General features: G+C 40.5%; 1 protein-coding gene across 1 annotated transcript in view; it reads left to right on the forward strand.

Annotated features, from left to right (window-relative positions):
• The window catches only part of LOC117521911 (desmoglein-2-like), a 32,432-nt gene extending 19,676 nt beyond the window's left edge, over positions 1 to 12,756 (forward strand). Inside the window, exons 10-14 of the mRNA XM_034183278.1 lie at positions 2,387 to 2,608; positions 3,485 to 3,715; positions 5,222 to 5,346; positions 5,426 to 5,749; positions 7,747 to 12,756. Of these exons, the coding sequence (XP_034039169.1) occupies positions 2,387 to 2,608; positions 3,485 to 3,715; positions 5,222 to 5,346; positions 5,426 to 5,749; positions 7,747 to 8,892 (2,048 nt within the window). The 3' untranslated portion in view covers positions 8,893 to 12,756. The remainder of the gene's footprint in view (positions 1 to 2,386; positions 2,609 to 3,484; positions 3,716 to 5,221; positions 5,347 to 5,425; positions 5,750 to 7,746) is intronic.
• Positions 12,757 to 14,155: the final 1,399 nt, after the last annotated feature.

Genomic DNA, 14,155 nt, shown 5'->3' on the forward strand with positions numbered 1-14,155 from the left:
CATAACCATCCCAAAGACGTATCGTTATCTTTGGCTGCTTTCAGTGATGCCGGTATTTGGTTAGATTCTTTCTCTCCGATTGTTCTGTCTGAGTTATTTTCATTAGTTACTTCATCCAAACCATCAACATGTTTATTAGACCCCATTCCTACCAGGCTGCTCAAGGAAGCCCTACCATTATTTAATGCTTCGATCTTAAATATGATCAATCTATCTTTGTTAGTTGGCTATGTACCACAGGCTTTTAAGGTGGCAGTAATTAAACCATTACTTAAAAAGCCATCACTTGACCCAGCTATCTTAGCTAATTATAGGCCAATCTCCAACCTTCCTTTTCTCTCAAAAATTCTTGAAAGGGTAGTTGTAAAACAGCTAACTGATCATCTGCAGAGGAATGGTCTATTTGAAGAGTTTCAGTCAGGTTTTAGAATTCATCATAGTACAGAAACAGCATTAGTGAAGGTTACAAATGATCTTCTTATGGCCTCGGACAGTGGACTCATCTCTGTGCTTGTTCTGTTAGACCTCAGTGCTGCTTTTGATACTGTTGACCATAAAATTTTATTACAGAGATTAGAGCATGCCATAGGTATTAAAGGCACTGCGCTGCGGTGGTTTGAATCATATTTGTCTAATAGATTACAATTTGTTCATGTAAATGGGGAATCTTCTTCACAGACTAAAGTTAATTATGGAGTTCCACAAGGTTCTGTGCTAGGACCAATTTTATTCACTTTATACATGCCTCCCTTAGGCAGTATTATTAGACGGTATTGCTTAAATTTTCATTGTTACGCAGATGATACCCAGCTTTATCTGTCCATGAAGCCAGAGGACACACACCAATTAGCTAAACTGCAGGATTGTCTTACAGACATAAAGACATGGATGACCTCTAATTTCCTGCTTTTAAACTCAGATAAAACTGAAGTTATTGTACTTGGCCCCACAAATCTTAGAAACATGGTGTCTAACCAGATCCTTACTGTGGATGGCATTACCCTGACCTCTAGTAATACTGTGAGAAATCTTGGAGTCATTTTTGATCAGGATATGTCATTCAAAGCGCATATTAAACAAATATGTAGGACTGCTTTTTTGCATTTACGTAATATCTCTAAAATCAGAAAGGTCTTGTCTCAGAGTGATGCTGAAAAACTAATTCATGCATTTATTTCCTCTAGGCTGGACTATTGTAATTCATTATTATCAGGTTGTCCTAAAAGTTCCCTAAAAAGCCTTCAGTTAATTCAAAATGCTGCAGCTAGAGTACTGATGGGGACTAGAAGGAGAGAGCATATCTCACCCATATTGGCCTCTCTTCATTGGCTTCCTGTTAATTCTAGAATAGAATTTAAAATTCTTCTTCTTACTTATAAGGTTTTGAATAATCAGGTCCCATCTTATCTTAGGGACCTCGTAGTACCATATCACCCCAATAGAGCGCTTCGCTCTCAGACTGCAGGCTTACTTGTAGTTCCTAGGGTTTGTAAGAGTAGAATGGGAGGCAGAGCCTTCAGCTTTCAGGCTCCTCTCCTGTGGAACCAGCTCCCAATTCAGATCAGGGAGACAGACACCCTCTCTACTTTTAAGATTAGGCTTAAAACTTTCCTTTTTGCTAAAGCTTATAGTTAGGGCTGGATCAGGTGACCCTGAACCATCCCTTAGTTATGCTGCTATAGACGTAGACTGCTGGGGGGTTCCCATGATGCACTGTTTCTTTCTCTTTTTGCTCTGTATGCACCACTCTGCATTTAATCATTAGTGATCGATCTCTGCTCCCCTCCACAGCATGTCTTTTTCCTGGTTCTCTCCCTCAGCCCCAACCAGTCCCAGCAGAAGACTGCCCCTCCCTGAGCCTGGTTCTGCTGGAGGTTTCTTCCTGTTAAAAGGGAGTTTTTCCTTCCCACTGTAGCCAAATGCTTGCTCACAGGGGGTCGTTTTGACCGTTGGGGTTTTACATAATTATTGTATGGCCTTGCCTTACAATATAAAGCGCCTTGGGGCAACTGTTTGTTGTGATTTGGCGCTGTATAAAAAAATTGATTGAATTGATTGAATTAAATTGAAATTGAATTGAATTAATGCAGACAATATCAAGCAGCGCAGAGCACACCGTCTGGCACGCATGTGTGTGAGAGGTAGAGGGGAAGACAAGATGGAACTTACCACATTTTAGTCTGTTCTATGCCATGTAGACAGCCTGTAATGTATCTGGAAGTTAACTTTGTTACTTTTTGACCCAAGCCCACAATATTTTCTGACCAAGCTTACCCGCTGTCCCACCCATGGGTCCCCGCAGGTTACGGGTTGACCCGCGCATCACTACTGTATGGATGTATGTGGTTCATAGCATCTTTTAATTTGTGTTTCTGTTGGCTTTCAGACTCTCCATCCAAAACTGCCACAGGGACCATAGCCATACAGGTGGAGGACTTCAATGATCACTGTCCAGAGCTGACCACCACAACTCATACCATGTGTCTCAAGGATAACGTAATCTATGTCACAGCTGTTGACCAAGATGATTTCCCCAATTCAGCACCATTTGAATTTACTGTAAATCAGGAGCGCAGCAAGGGCAAATGGACAGTGGAGCAGTATAATGGTACGAGAAGGTTTGAATGAACGAGGCAGTTTACTGGTACAGCTACATTCATTGTCTATACCCGCTTATTCCAATCAAGGGTCACTGGGGGGGGGGCAGGGGGTGGAGCACATCCCAGCAGTCATAGGGTGAGAGGCAGGGTACACCCTGGACAGGATATATGTGCAACGTGGGTTAGGATCCTATTATTCAACCATTACTGTTGTTCAAACTCAAAAGTAACCAAGCGAGTAGCAGGGACACTATTTGGATGTACTATGCCACTGCTATCTTAACTATCCTTTGACCTGGATGTTTATAGATGACACACATGCACATACCCACATTTTTAAAATGGTTCCTGATGTATATATGTACAATGCCATGGCCCCTACTGTTTTCAGACATGTCTGCTATCTTATTTGAATTTTCCAAAAGTTGTTCTTCTTTCTCAGTTACTATGTTCCAACTGCCTCATGGGACGGCGTAGTGTAGTCTGTTTGCACACTATGCAGGTAGTAGTTCATCTGGCTAACATTTAACTACTATTTAATGCCTTCTCATTGTATGGGTACCCAAGAGATTGTGACATACTGTTTTTTTGTGTACTAGATAGTAAGCTAGTATGAATAGTAGGATATAGCTATGATCTGTTCTTCAGTGGTCTTGTTCCCACTCTCTTCAAAGAGGGTACGAGTCCTTTCCATTTAAAGGGAAAGACATATAAACAAGTTCTTTCTAAGAGCACCCCAATGCCCATGGGGTGCAAAGAGCAATCCAACAGGAGTCCATTTACCGTATTTACCATATTTAGTTTGTTTATAAGATAGCTGGTGAACTATGTTAGCTTACCAAAGAGAGGTATAATATAAGCATCTGCACTTCATATCTCTTCAGACACAACAGCCATTCTTCGAGACCATGCCAAATTGTGGCCAGGCATCTATTCAGTGGCAGTGGAGGTCAGCGATCAACAGGGAAAGTCATGTGCTGATGTCCAAATGGTGGACATAACTGTGTGCACGTGCACCGATGACACGAAAACCTGTGTGGGCCGTCGCACCAAGACTACAAGTTTGGGAGCTGGAGGGATCCTGCTCCCGCTGCTGGGACTCCTGCTTCTGCTGTGTAAGTCAAATACATGCCAGTACTCTTAATGTCTGCCATTATAGTTATTCATTTGGTGGCATTACTTTTCCTTTTTGTTTTTGATTACAATTTTATGCTTTATGTAAATTATGTCTTCTGTGGTGATTTTTTAAATTCGTCTGTACAGCACTTTGGTCCCCTATGGTTGTTTTAAAGTGCTTAATAAATAAAGTTGGTTGGTTGGTTTTCCTTGGCAAGATAATCAAAATTTCTATGTCGTTGGCAAGATTAACTGAAAGTACTGGTTGGAAACACCTACAGCGCTTGGAAGAATTATGTGCATTGCAATAGTAAATCCCCAGGATTGATAGAGGCAAATTACTGATGAGTGATGAGCGACACTTTTGTAATTTAAAAATTTGCATTGACCCACCAGAGAGATCCATAAAATGTCCTTTTCTCACTCAAGAACCATTCAGACTAACCAGCTGACTCTTTGATTAATGAATAACCAGCTAATCAGCTAGCAGCTAATTAGCTAAGATTTGCGGATTAGCTTTTCAGCTAACTTTTGAAAATTAGCTTCCACTAAATTTAGCTACACCAACTTTAAGTGAGCTAACCTTTTTATAAAATAAAATTTGACAGTCAAAAATGTTTGTAAAATCTAAAATCATTGAGACTGAGGAACAGGAGGTCAAGTCAATGCATTAACTAGATTATTCTCGAGGTCGGCGCCACATCACTTTGGGGAATTAGTTAATCCAAAGGCTAGAATTCGTACTTCTGCGACTGGCCGCTTGGTGAAAACACGCTCAGGCTGTTCTTTCTGTTCTAGTGAAGTCAGCTGGTTTGCTTTTGTCTCTAACTTGTTTCTATCAGCTAGCTGACAGCTATCATTGCCTGGAATGGTGAGATTTATACACAAAGCTGACCTGAAATGAACCTTTGTACATTAAATTGACTTTATTGACAAGTCTAAATTACATGTATTTTGTATTGAGTTTGGTGATGTTTTCACTGAGAAAACCCACCCCTAGAGGTTAGATGCCCGGATGACTGACGTCGAAAATGAAAATAATTTTTCCAGGTGTATTTATTGTTAATTAAAATTTCTTATTCAGTTAATTCAGTTAATACTTTTGTACTGTGAATAAGTGTGCTGAAACTACTGTTTAAATTATTTAGACACATCTTGATAATCATCTGATCTTGACATGCTAAACCTTTTTGGGAATGCTTATGGTTTTGCTAACAAATTTCAGCTCTTTAGGCTTTTTTTTTGTTTGTTTCATTTTATAGCCCAAATACTAAGCTAAAGCTAAATTCATATTTTAACAGTTAGTGGTTATCAGTAGCTTCAGCTAAAGGCCTTATTGGTTTAGCGATATCACAGTTTACCTTTCAATTAGGGGAGTAGCGGCTATCAAGGCTAATGTTTAGGTTAGCTGCGCCTGCTCCCAACACTGTGGACAACCCACTGTGGCAAGTGAGCTTCATTCACTGTTTAAGAACCCATTTGAAACTGTGTTTGAAACTTTTCAGTGGTGCCGCTTCTGCTGCTGTTCTGTCTGTGTGGAGGCGCCAGTACGGGAGATTTTAAAACCATTCCATTTGATACGAAACAGCAGCTGATCGCGTATCACACTGAGGGGCAAGGTGAAGATAAGGTAGGTATGATTTAATCTGGCCATTAAATGGGAAGTCGTGCTGCATTTCTGATGGAATGTTATTACTTTTCTCTCTCAGGAAGTTCCCCTCATGACTGCTCCAGTCGAAGTTGACCATGGGGCAAAAGGGGCTGCAAACTTCAATACCTTTGGAAGGCATTGCTACTACGGAGGAATAACTGCCGGAGAACTAGCTGCCGGAGGAGCAGCGCTAGGAGGCGGTTTCTCTACATTGACGACAGAAAACATACACCAGCATGGTCAGTACCAACACAGCAGCGGACACATGGACATGGCTACCGGGCTGATATCAGGAGGAGAACACCACCTCTCCACTTACAGAGCCGACGTATATGAGGGGATGGCCCTATCCGAAGAGTTCCTGGGGGAATACTACACAAGTGTGAGTGTCAAAGAATATTGTTTGAAATCAAAGTCAGAGCCAAGTTGAGTGTTACTGTTCCAGAAGGTGTGGATAGTGGACATAGAGTAAGTACAGTAAGATGACAAACCAAGACCAGAAATCGGATAAAAGTAAGCAGCGCCGCCCTCGGTGGCCACCAGACCTAGGCGTTGAAAATGAACAAAACAGACAAACTAGCTTATTTCAAGTGTGACAGAGAGAGACAGAGATACATTCAAACAAAATCCTTTCTGCAGGGTTGTGTGTAGTTGTGACAGTGTTGAGCTTTAGAACGTAACCACTATGAAACCATCAGAAAGTCACGGTTTACATCGCTGGCTTACTACACTTGGGTGTAGAAGCAGTCTGTCTATCTCACTAACAACCACACCTGCTTCAAGTCCACCATCAGTCCAGCATCCATGAAGCATCCAGCAAGACAGCAGACATGTCTATACCATATTACATAGGCAAAATGGGTTTACATAGGCAAAATGGGTTTCTATTACAGATTTGCACAAAAGCCAAGCGTATGCCCCTGCTGGGTTTTTTCATCTCACGATAACCATCATTCTAGCAAGGCTCTCGAAAGAACTGTCATTGTAAAAGTCATGGCATTGTTTTTTGTTTTTTCCAATCTCATGTTGCCGTAATGTCTCTTATTACGGTGAAGAATCGCTTACTTTATTTCCACATACTGTGCCATGTATTTTAAAATGTCACGTGACTTGTTCTGCACATCATGTGACATTTAATAGCAGAAAAAGCACTTCCTTGCAGTTTTTGAGAAATACAGTAAAACTCGCATATAATGGATTCAGGTGGACCAGCGAATTTTGTCCGTTGTAATTGAAATCTGTTACATGTATAAAATGGACAAAATCTGTATGTAAGGAATTAGTTACAGTCACGAGGCACTGAACCTGAATCATGAATCGGAACTTGCCTCATTTAATGACCGGGTCAAAACTTCATTGGAAAAAAATTAACGCCTGCCTTAAATAAGCGCCGGACATTATGTGCATTAAAAAGGTTAATCTGTAATTCAGTGGCCATGCAATGATGTTGACGTGCGCATTAATCTGTTAAAGTTCTCCGACGATTGAAATGAAATCAGTAGGCGCGCTGCAAAAACTTTTAAAATATGACGGGAGAGGAAGGAGTGAAACCAGAAAAGTGATAAATCACAGCCATTTGCAGCCTCAGATTTAGCAGGTGCGCGGGTTTGAAACCATGCAGAGGGCTGTGATCTAAAGCGGTTTGGTTCGTCACACCCAGGGATATGTGTGAAACTTAACCTTATATTACAGTGTAGGCAGCAAGCAGCATTTTGTTAATATCACCGGTGTTGAATTACGCCCTGCCTTGTTTAGGCACCGGGTCTGTGCACAGTTAAAAAAAATAAATGGCCGGTCTTTTAATCGCAGAAACACAGTACCCACTTTCCTCGAATCTGCGAGTGTCTGTGCTGAACTTTATTTCGTACTTCTGTTACTGGGCACGTCCAGACTGCTCTGTCCGGTATATGCAAGGGATTTTAATGAAAATACACTGTGTTCGGACAGGACATTTTGTCGGATGTGAGTGAAAATTGGTTATACAAAATCCGTTATGTGTGGTGTTTGTTACATGGAAAGCCATACAAAAACACTGGGACTTTTGCTTTAGTCCGGTGAGTGTGAATATCCGGTTTCTACGATGATGATTTAGTCGAGTTTTACTGTAATGCTTTTTGGGTTCACTTGGGGAAAAAAATTACCTCATTAGCTTAAAAACGTTTTTTTTTTCTTCTTCTTCTTTTTTTTTTTTTGGTGAAATTTGAGAGTTTTTCAAATGCATGTGTTTCCATTAAACATATTTTCATTTTGTTACTTCAAATTGTGTAATTTGGAGGGTCATAAAAACCCACCTACTTCATCGATCCAGTCATTCTCAATTAGTAGAAATGTCAACTATGTTGAAGTTAGACTCATATTGTGGTTCTTTGTATTTTTCAGAAAGCCAACCATGCTGCACTGCAGTCCCAGGAGAAGGACGCTATGCTGGTCTATGACTATGAGGGTCGCGGATCCCCAGCGGGCTCAGTGGGTTGCTGCAGCCTTCTCGAAAACAATGATGACCTTGCTTTCCTCAATGACATTGGACCTCAGTTCAAAACATTGGCAGAAATTTGCCAGGGAAAGTCCTTGGTGACTGAATCTGTGGCTGTAGATTTGTCTGTCCTTGCACCCACACCAGTGTCTCCTGTCCGGCCCTCCACCCACACACACATCCACACACACACAGAAACACTCAGTGACCAGGCCAGTGCCAACATTAAAACCACCAATGTAGCTTCTGGATCCTCCACCATCATCCAGACGGAGCACCTCACTGAGAGAGCACAGTCAACAGCTGCCCCTAACGTGCACATCCAGGACAATGTGGTGATTCCCAATCCGACACTGCTCGTACAGCAGCCAGCTATGTACTATGCTGCTACTCCCATGTACGTAGTTGATGCCAAGCCTCAGGTGGTCTATGTGGCAGGAGGAACACAGCAGCCACTGGGTCAGGTTGGAGTCAGTCAAGGCCTGGTACAAGTTGGAGGCCTCCAAGGTTCTCAGGAGGTGGTACTTGTAGATAGGCAAGTTGGAATGGGTGGAGTGGCAGCACAGGCAGCCCCAAGTGTTTTAAAAGGAACCATGTCAAAGACCAAAAAAGTGCTGTTGGTGGAGAATGGGTCTGCAGGTGGAGGGCATAGTGCTCAGCTAGGGCAGGGATTTGTCCAGGTAGGACAGGGGTCGACAGTTATCGGGGGGCTACAGGGTTCTCAGGGCGTGTTACTTGTTGACAGGCAAGTAGGAGCGGGTGGAGGGGCGGTGCAGGCAGCATCATTAGGACGTTTGTCGAGGTCTTCTGTTGGATCACATGGCACACACTCACCACAGGGATTCGTCCAGATAGGACAGGGTTCAACAGAGCAGGGATTAGATGTCAGAAGTCAAGATGTACTCATGGCATCTCAGAGTTCCTTGCTGGGGTCTGATGAAGACTTTGCCATAGCATCCAAACCCATGGTGCCAAGTGGCCAGAGAGTGATGGTGCAACGTAAGAAGGTGTCAGTCACTGAGAGAACCACCGACTCCAGTATAAGAGCATAAATCATTTGCTGTGAGTGTGAACTCTTATGTTGTCTTGTATCGTGACTGTAATGCTGCAGTCACATGCTGGTGGCAAGTAAAAACCCATCGTACCGCACATTATAGGTTTATAGATTTTGATTAATTTTCTTGTGTTAATGAGACGGAGAGTAATTGAACATAATTGAAAGCTGTGGTACAGTTTTCTACATTTTTATATTAAAACAGGACACACTGGCTGTGATTGTTGATTAAAAACTCAAGGTTTTGGGTCATTTTAATGCTGAAGTTTTGCCGGTGATGTTTGTTTTGTCTCTGCACTAAAATATTACATCAATCGCTGTCCATCTTCCATTACCTTTAATGGGAAATCAACACCTGCTTTGTGTTTGTCGCTGCAGCTAGTGGAAAAGGTGAACATTTTAAACATGTAGAAAAGTCGCGGTGTATGGCTGCCACGCTCCCAGCCAGCCGCAACGGAATTTTATGAATGTCAATTTGCCATCTGCTACACACCAACAGCTTAGCGTCTGTTGGTGAGGAACAGTTTATTAACCTTGACTTCGTGGACGCTGCCGTCATCTTTGCAGAATCAATGGACACTCTGATTACAACACTTGAGAAGTGGAGTGAGAAATTGGAGTATCTGGGTTTGTGGTTGCCGTGGGTCAAGACTTAGATCAAGGCTTTCAATGACTTCCTAGATAAGCCATCAGAAGTACACTATGTGGTCAATGTGTTGAACTTGTAGCGACATTTAGTTATCTCAGCATTGACATTCCTGTCTTTGAGTCGTTGGCCTTTGAGCCACGTGGGAAGAGTTTATGGAGTGGAGGTTGCTGGACAGAGGTATTTGGCGATGCCAATACCTTTGCAGTAGAATGGAGGTCTGGAACTTTAGGATCCTGGTAGTTCCTGTCTTACTGGTATGGCTGTGAGATTTGAGATCTAAAGTGATGACCAGATGTCTTTGGTACCAGGTTTTGCCGGAGGATCCTTAGGTACTGCTGGAATGCCAGTATGAGGAATACCAGTTGCATTACTATGACATTTTTGGCAATGTGGCACATTTGTCTGCATGATCCAGCATGCAGTTGCCTCAGTGTTGAGAACCCCAGTCGCTGGAGAAGTCCATGGGAACCTCCATGTAAACAGATGGTTCCGTTCTTCAGATGGGGATGGGCCACTTGTCTGTCCTGGTGGTTGTCATCCAGGACCCCAGGTGGTTTTGTGGTATTGTGGATGTGGCAAAGCGTGGCACCAGACCTGTAAACTACCAACGTGACTGCAGCAAGACAGTCGTCAGATTTTGCTTTCGTTATGGGATGCACATATAGTATTTAGTAAATGAATTATGGTAAATTAAATCTGCGCTTCAAGTAAAAAAAAGCAAAAAAAAAAAAAAAAAAAGTGTTGTCAACAATACCGGAAAGTAATGTTTGATTTATTGGTTTACTAATGTCTGGAACATCATTTTTATTCCCCTGGTATGAAATATCGGGGTTTATAGCAATCAGCATGTCCGCCTGTCCGTTTTCACTTAGCGCAATATCTCAAGAACCAGTTGACCAATTTCATTCATATTTAGCATAAGGGTGTACTTGGGTGATCCCCCAACACCAGTAGATTACGGTGACCTTGAGGTCAATTTCAAGGTCACAGCCAGATGTTCAAGATATTGTCATTGCCACCCTTGTTAGCACAATATGATATCTCAAGAACCTGTTGACCAATTTCATTCATATTTAGCATTAGGGTGGACTTGGGTGAACCCCGACACTTTGTATTACTGATTTGTGGGACCCATTGGGGGGATACATAATCTCCTGATGACTCTTGTTTACGATGCCATTGCCCACAAAAACCTTTCCTGTCACACCCCAGCCATCTGACAACTTCAAATCTGGCTGTCTAGTTTTTCTGGGTGGATACCTGCAGCTTTTCACACAGCTGAAGCAAACTAAGGAGATAAACAAGTCAGACATATTTACCTATCAACCATATAAAATAGAAACGGTCTCTAACGTGACCTAATCATCACAGAGAAACAGGAAAAACCAGTATGCAAACATAAGCTCAGGAAGCTACCGCTGTCTGCAACATGCACATCTAATCTCTCAGATCATATCCTTTCCAGTGTCAGACAGAATTCCAGTGCACTCATTCAAAGCATGTTAGGGAGATGGGGAAAAGTACGACAAACATTATGTAGGAGCAGATAACAAGAGTTGAAAGTGAGTTTGGAAAGGCACTGTTAAATATACTATTCACTGTAATCATTCTGTGCTTTGGGGAAGTAAAGCTTGAGGTTCTTGCACTTTTGCATAAATGCAACAACACAACATGCAATTTTCCTCCGGGATTAATAAAATATTCTGATTGTGATTCCATTAATTCACTTTAAAATAAAGTCATTCACCTGAATTCTTCAGTTGTTGATCTATAAGTCCTGTTGAGATGTATTAGCCCTATAAGTTTTGTTTTGTTTCAGTGGCAAATGTGGTTGGATCTGCATTTGACCACAGAATTTAGAAGCAAATTCAATTTCTAACTTCATTCATCTTATGATTTGTTATTACGGTGCAGCACTTTGGAGCATGCATGCATGCAAAATCAGCGGAACAACTCCGGCTTGTGTTTCTCTCTACGTGGATTCACATTTTTTAAGGCTAATATTGCAAGATACTTCAGGAATATGAATACCCTGAAATCACCAAAGTTTAAAATCTGGACGGCCATTCAAATTTCACAAAACTGACAAAATTTAGTTTCTACTGAAATCCAATGTTATCATGTTGGTTTATTTTTGAAACGTCTTGCAAAATTACAGCTATACCCAGGTTTTTGGGGGGAATTCCATAATGAATATTTTATTTTCCTTTTAACACTGTCTATAGCAAGACGTGCATTTGCGCATGTATGAGGAATTGAAATGGCCTAAAATTACCTTTGACCTTGCATGTTGCAAGTGGTGTGCATGCTAACATCCATAAAATGTCTTGTAAATCACTTCAGAGCTGTTACCTGGTTGCAAAAACTGTTTTTAGATTTAGAAGTGTTTATTTTTTGCTAACTTTTACAAAATATATGAGAAACATGTTAGATTTATACAGAAATACACTGTTTTGGAGCATTTTCCACCACTGACTTGCGCAACAGATGCTGGAAAGCCCTCGCGTGATCTATGATGTCTCTATCATAGACTGTATAGGTCACAACCCTAAATAGTTCAAGGCCATCTGTTTGTTGTTGTTTTACTATTATTTTCACCTTCAGGGTAACTATTTATTCAATTTTTTTTGGACAACGTGAATTTTGATCATATTGGTAATATAGTATTATGAATCCCCTATTTAAAGGCAGCTAATAAATAGAATTATAGTGGTGCCAAAGAAAATTATTTTTCTGACTTGCATCTTAAAAATTTGAAAGGCCATTCAGCTTTAAGGGACTGTCAGGAACACAAATCACAACACAGTCAGTTACTTTTGTTCACTGCATTTTTGCTGTAATACTCAGCAAAAGAACAAATACGACAGAGAATTGCACTGACTTTACGTGCCCGCACCCCTGCATCGTGATGTGTTGCATTGTCTTTAAAGACACAACACAGTGGGTGAACTTCCATGTGAGGTTTGCCTCAATGCCACATCACATCATAGCAGCTATCATATTAACTAGCATGTTCCATAATGCAATTTTACAACATTCTGTCCTACAGACAGCATAAATTATTCCAAAAATAGATTGATATATTTTATAGTCACTTGTAAGACAACATGGACAGGACAACCTTTCCTTCATGTAAGCGTTATTACCACTACTAGCCCTGTCTCTCCAGCGGGTTTTCCATGTTAGCTTAGATAGCTAGCATGTAGCTATCTTAAAAATAAGGCTGTTGAACTTGTCAGAGAGAGTCCTGTACTCTGATAACATGTTCAACTAGCTGCTATCTTATTGTTTTGTAAAATAAATTAAGTTACACATATGAACTTATATATTTATGTGCAATAATTCGCTCTGTAGTTTCAGCACAGTAGCCATAGCATAGCATTCCACTACCCCACACAGATAAAACTTGTGTCATTAAGAGCTACTTATCATGATAGTGTGACATTGGAAAAGCTAGAAAAGATTTATAGCTAATATGATGTATTTGTGGTTGTGGGGTTTAAACTTGATAATGTGCAACGCTAACTAATTTGCCTGGGTTGCTGTTTATAATCACAAAGCTTTAAGCAGGAGAGCAAAAATCTAGCAGGAAGTTGTTGGTTTTGGTTTTACTGTACCTAATTGTATGCTAGTTAATAGCTAGCCACGGATCCCATTGAAACTGCAGGGTTCACGTTGTTGATACGTAAGAATGTGAAAAGCACTCTTTGTAAGCACAGTCAAAATACATTAGTTAGTAAGAATTTATAGCTGTTATCAATTATAAAACCAAAGCAGAAAAAAAAAATGCTTGTGTGCATTGTGTTTTTCACTTTTATTGGTGTAGGTCCTGCAGCTTTCTCGGTTGTGTTTTTATAATAAAGCAAAATGTTGACTCCATAAATAATTCAAAGTAGCAAAATATTTACAGTACAATGATGTTCATATTTTTTTCCAGGAAAATTGATCAGTAATTTAACAACAAATCAACTTTTTTATTTCCTAGTTCTAATTTCTGTGTGTGTGTATAAAAAATTATCACTTTTGGGTATGTGTATATATGTTGAGTTTAATAATGAATTTGCTTACAGTGCACTGATTATATTTGGCGGTGTTGAGGTATTATTTCACATTGCCGTTTTGGATCATTATAAATGAGCCAAAACACATTTTCTTCCTAAATCTTTAACTGGCATCTTTGTACATACTGTGTATTATTGACCTGTATGTGTATGTGTGACCATATGTGGGTTTTGAATAAATACATGACCTATTAAAGTGGAATACTTAAAATTTTTAAATTTGTAAAAATATTACACCTTCAATCATTGTTCAATTAATGCATTTTTATTTAGAGCAGTTTTGGACTTTTGTGGGTTTTTTGTTGTTCTTTTTTCTGCATTGTATTTTTTTAAAAAACAAATTCTCTGTTACTGTTAGAATGGCCTAAGCAGTGGTCACCCCTCTGAGTCTGGTCTGCTTGAGGTTTCTTCCTCAAAAAGTGCTACAGTGAGATTTTCTTTACCACTTCCTTACCAAGGTTAGACGTACCCTTGTGAAGCACCTTGAGGTGACTTTGTTGTGATCTGGTGCTATGTAAATAAATTGAAACTGAAGTGAATTGAATCATAAT

Source organism: Thalassophryne amazonica, chromosome 12, assembly GCF_902500255.1.
Source record: "Thalassophryne amazonica chromosome 12, fThaAma1.1, whole genome shotgun sequence".
In the NCBI taxonomy this organism is placed as follows: Eukaryota; Metazoa; Chordata; class Actinopteri; order Batrachoidiformes; family Batrachoididae; genus Thalassophryne; species Thalassophryne amazonica.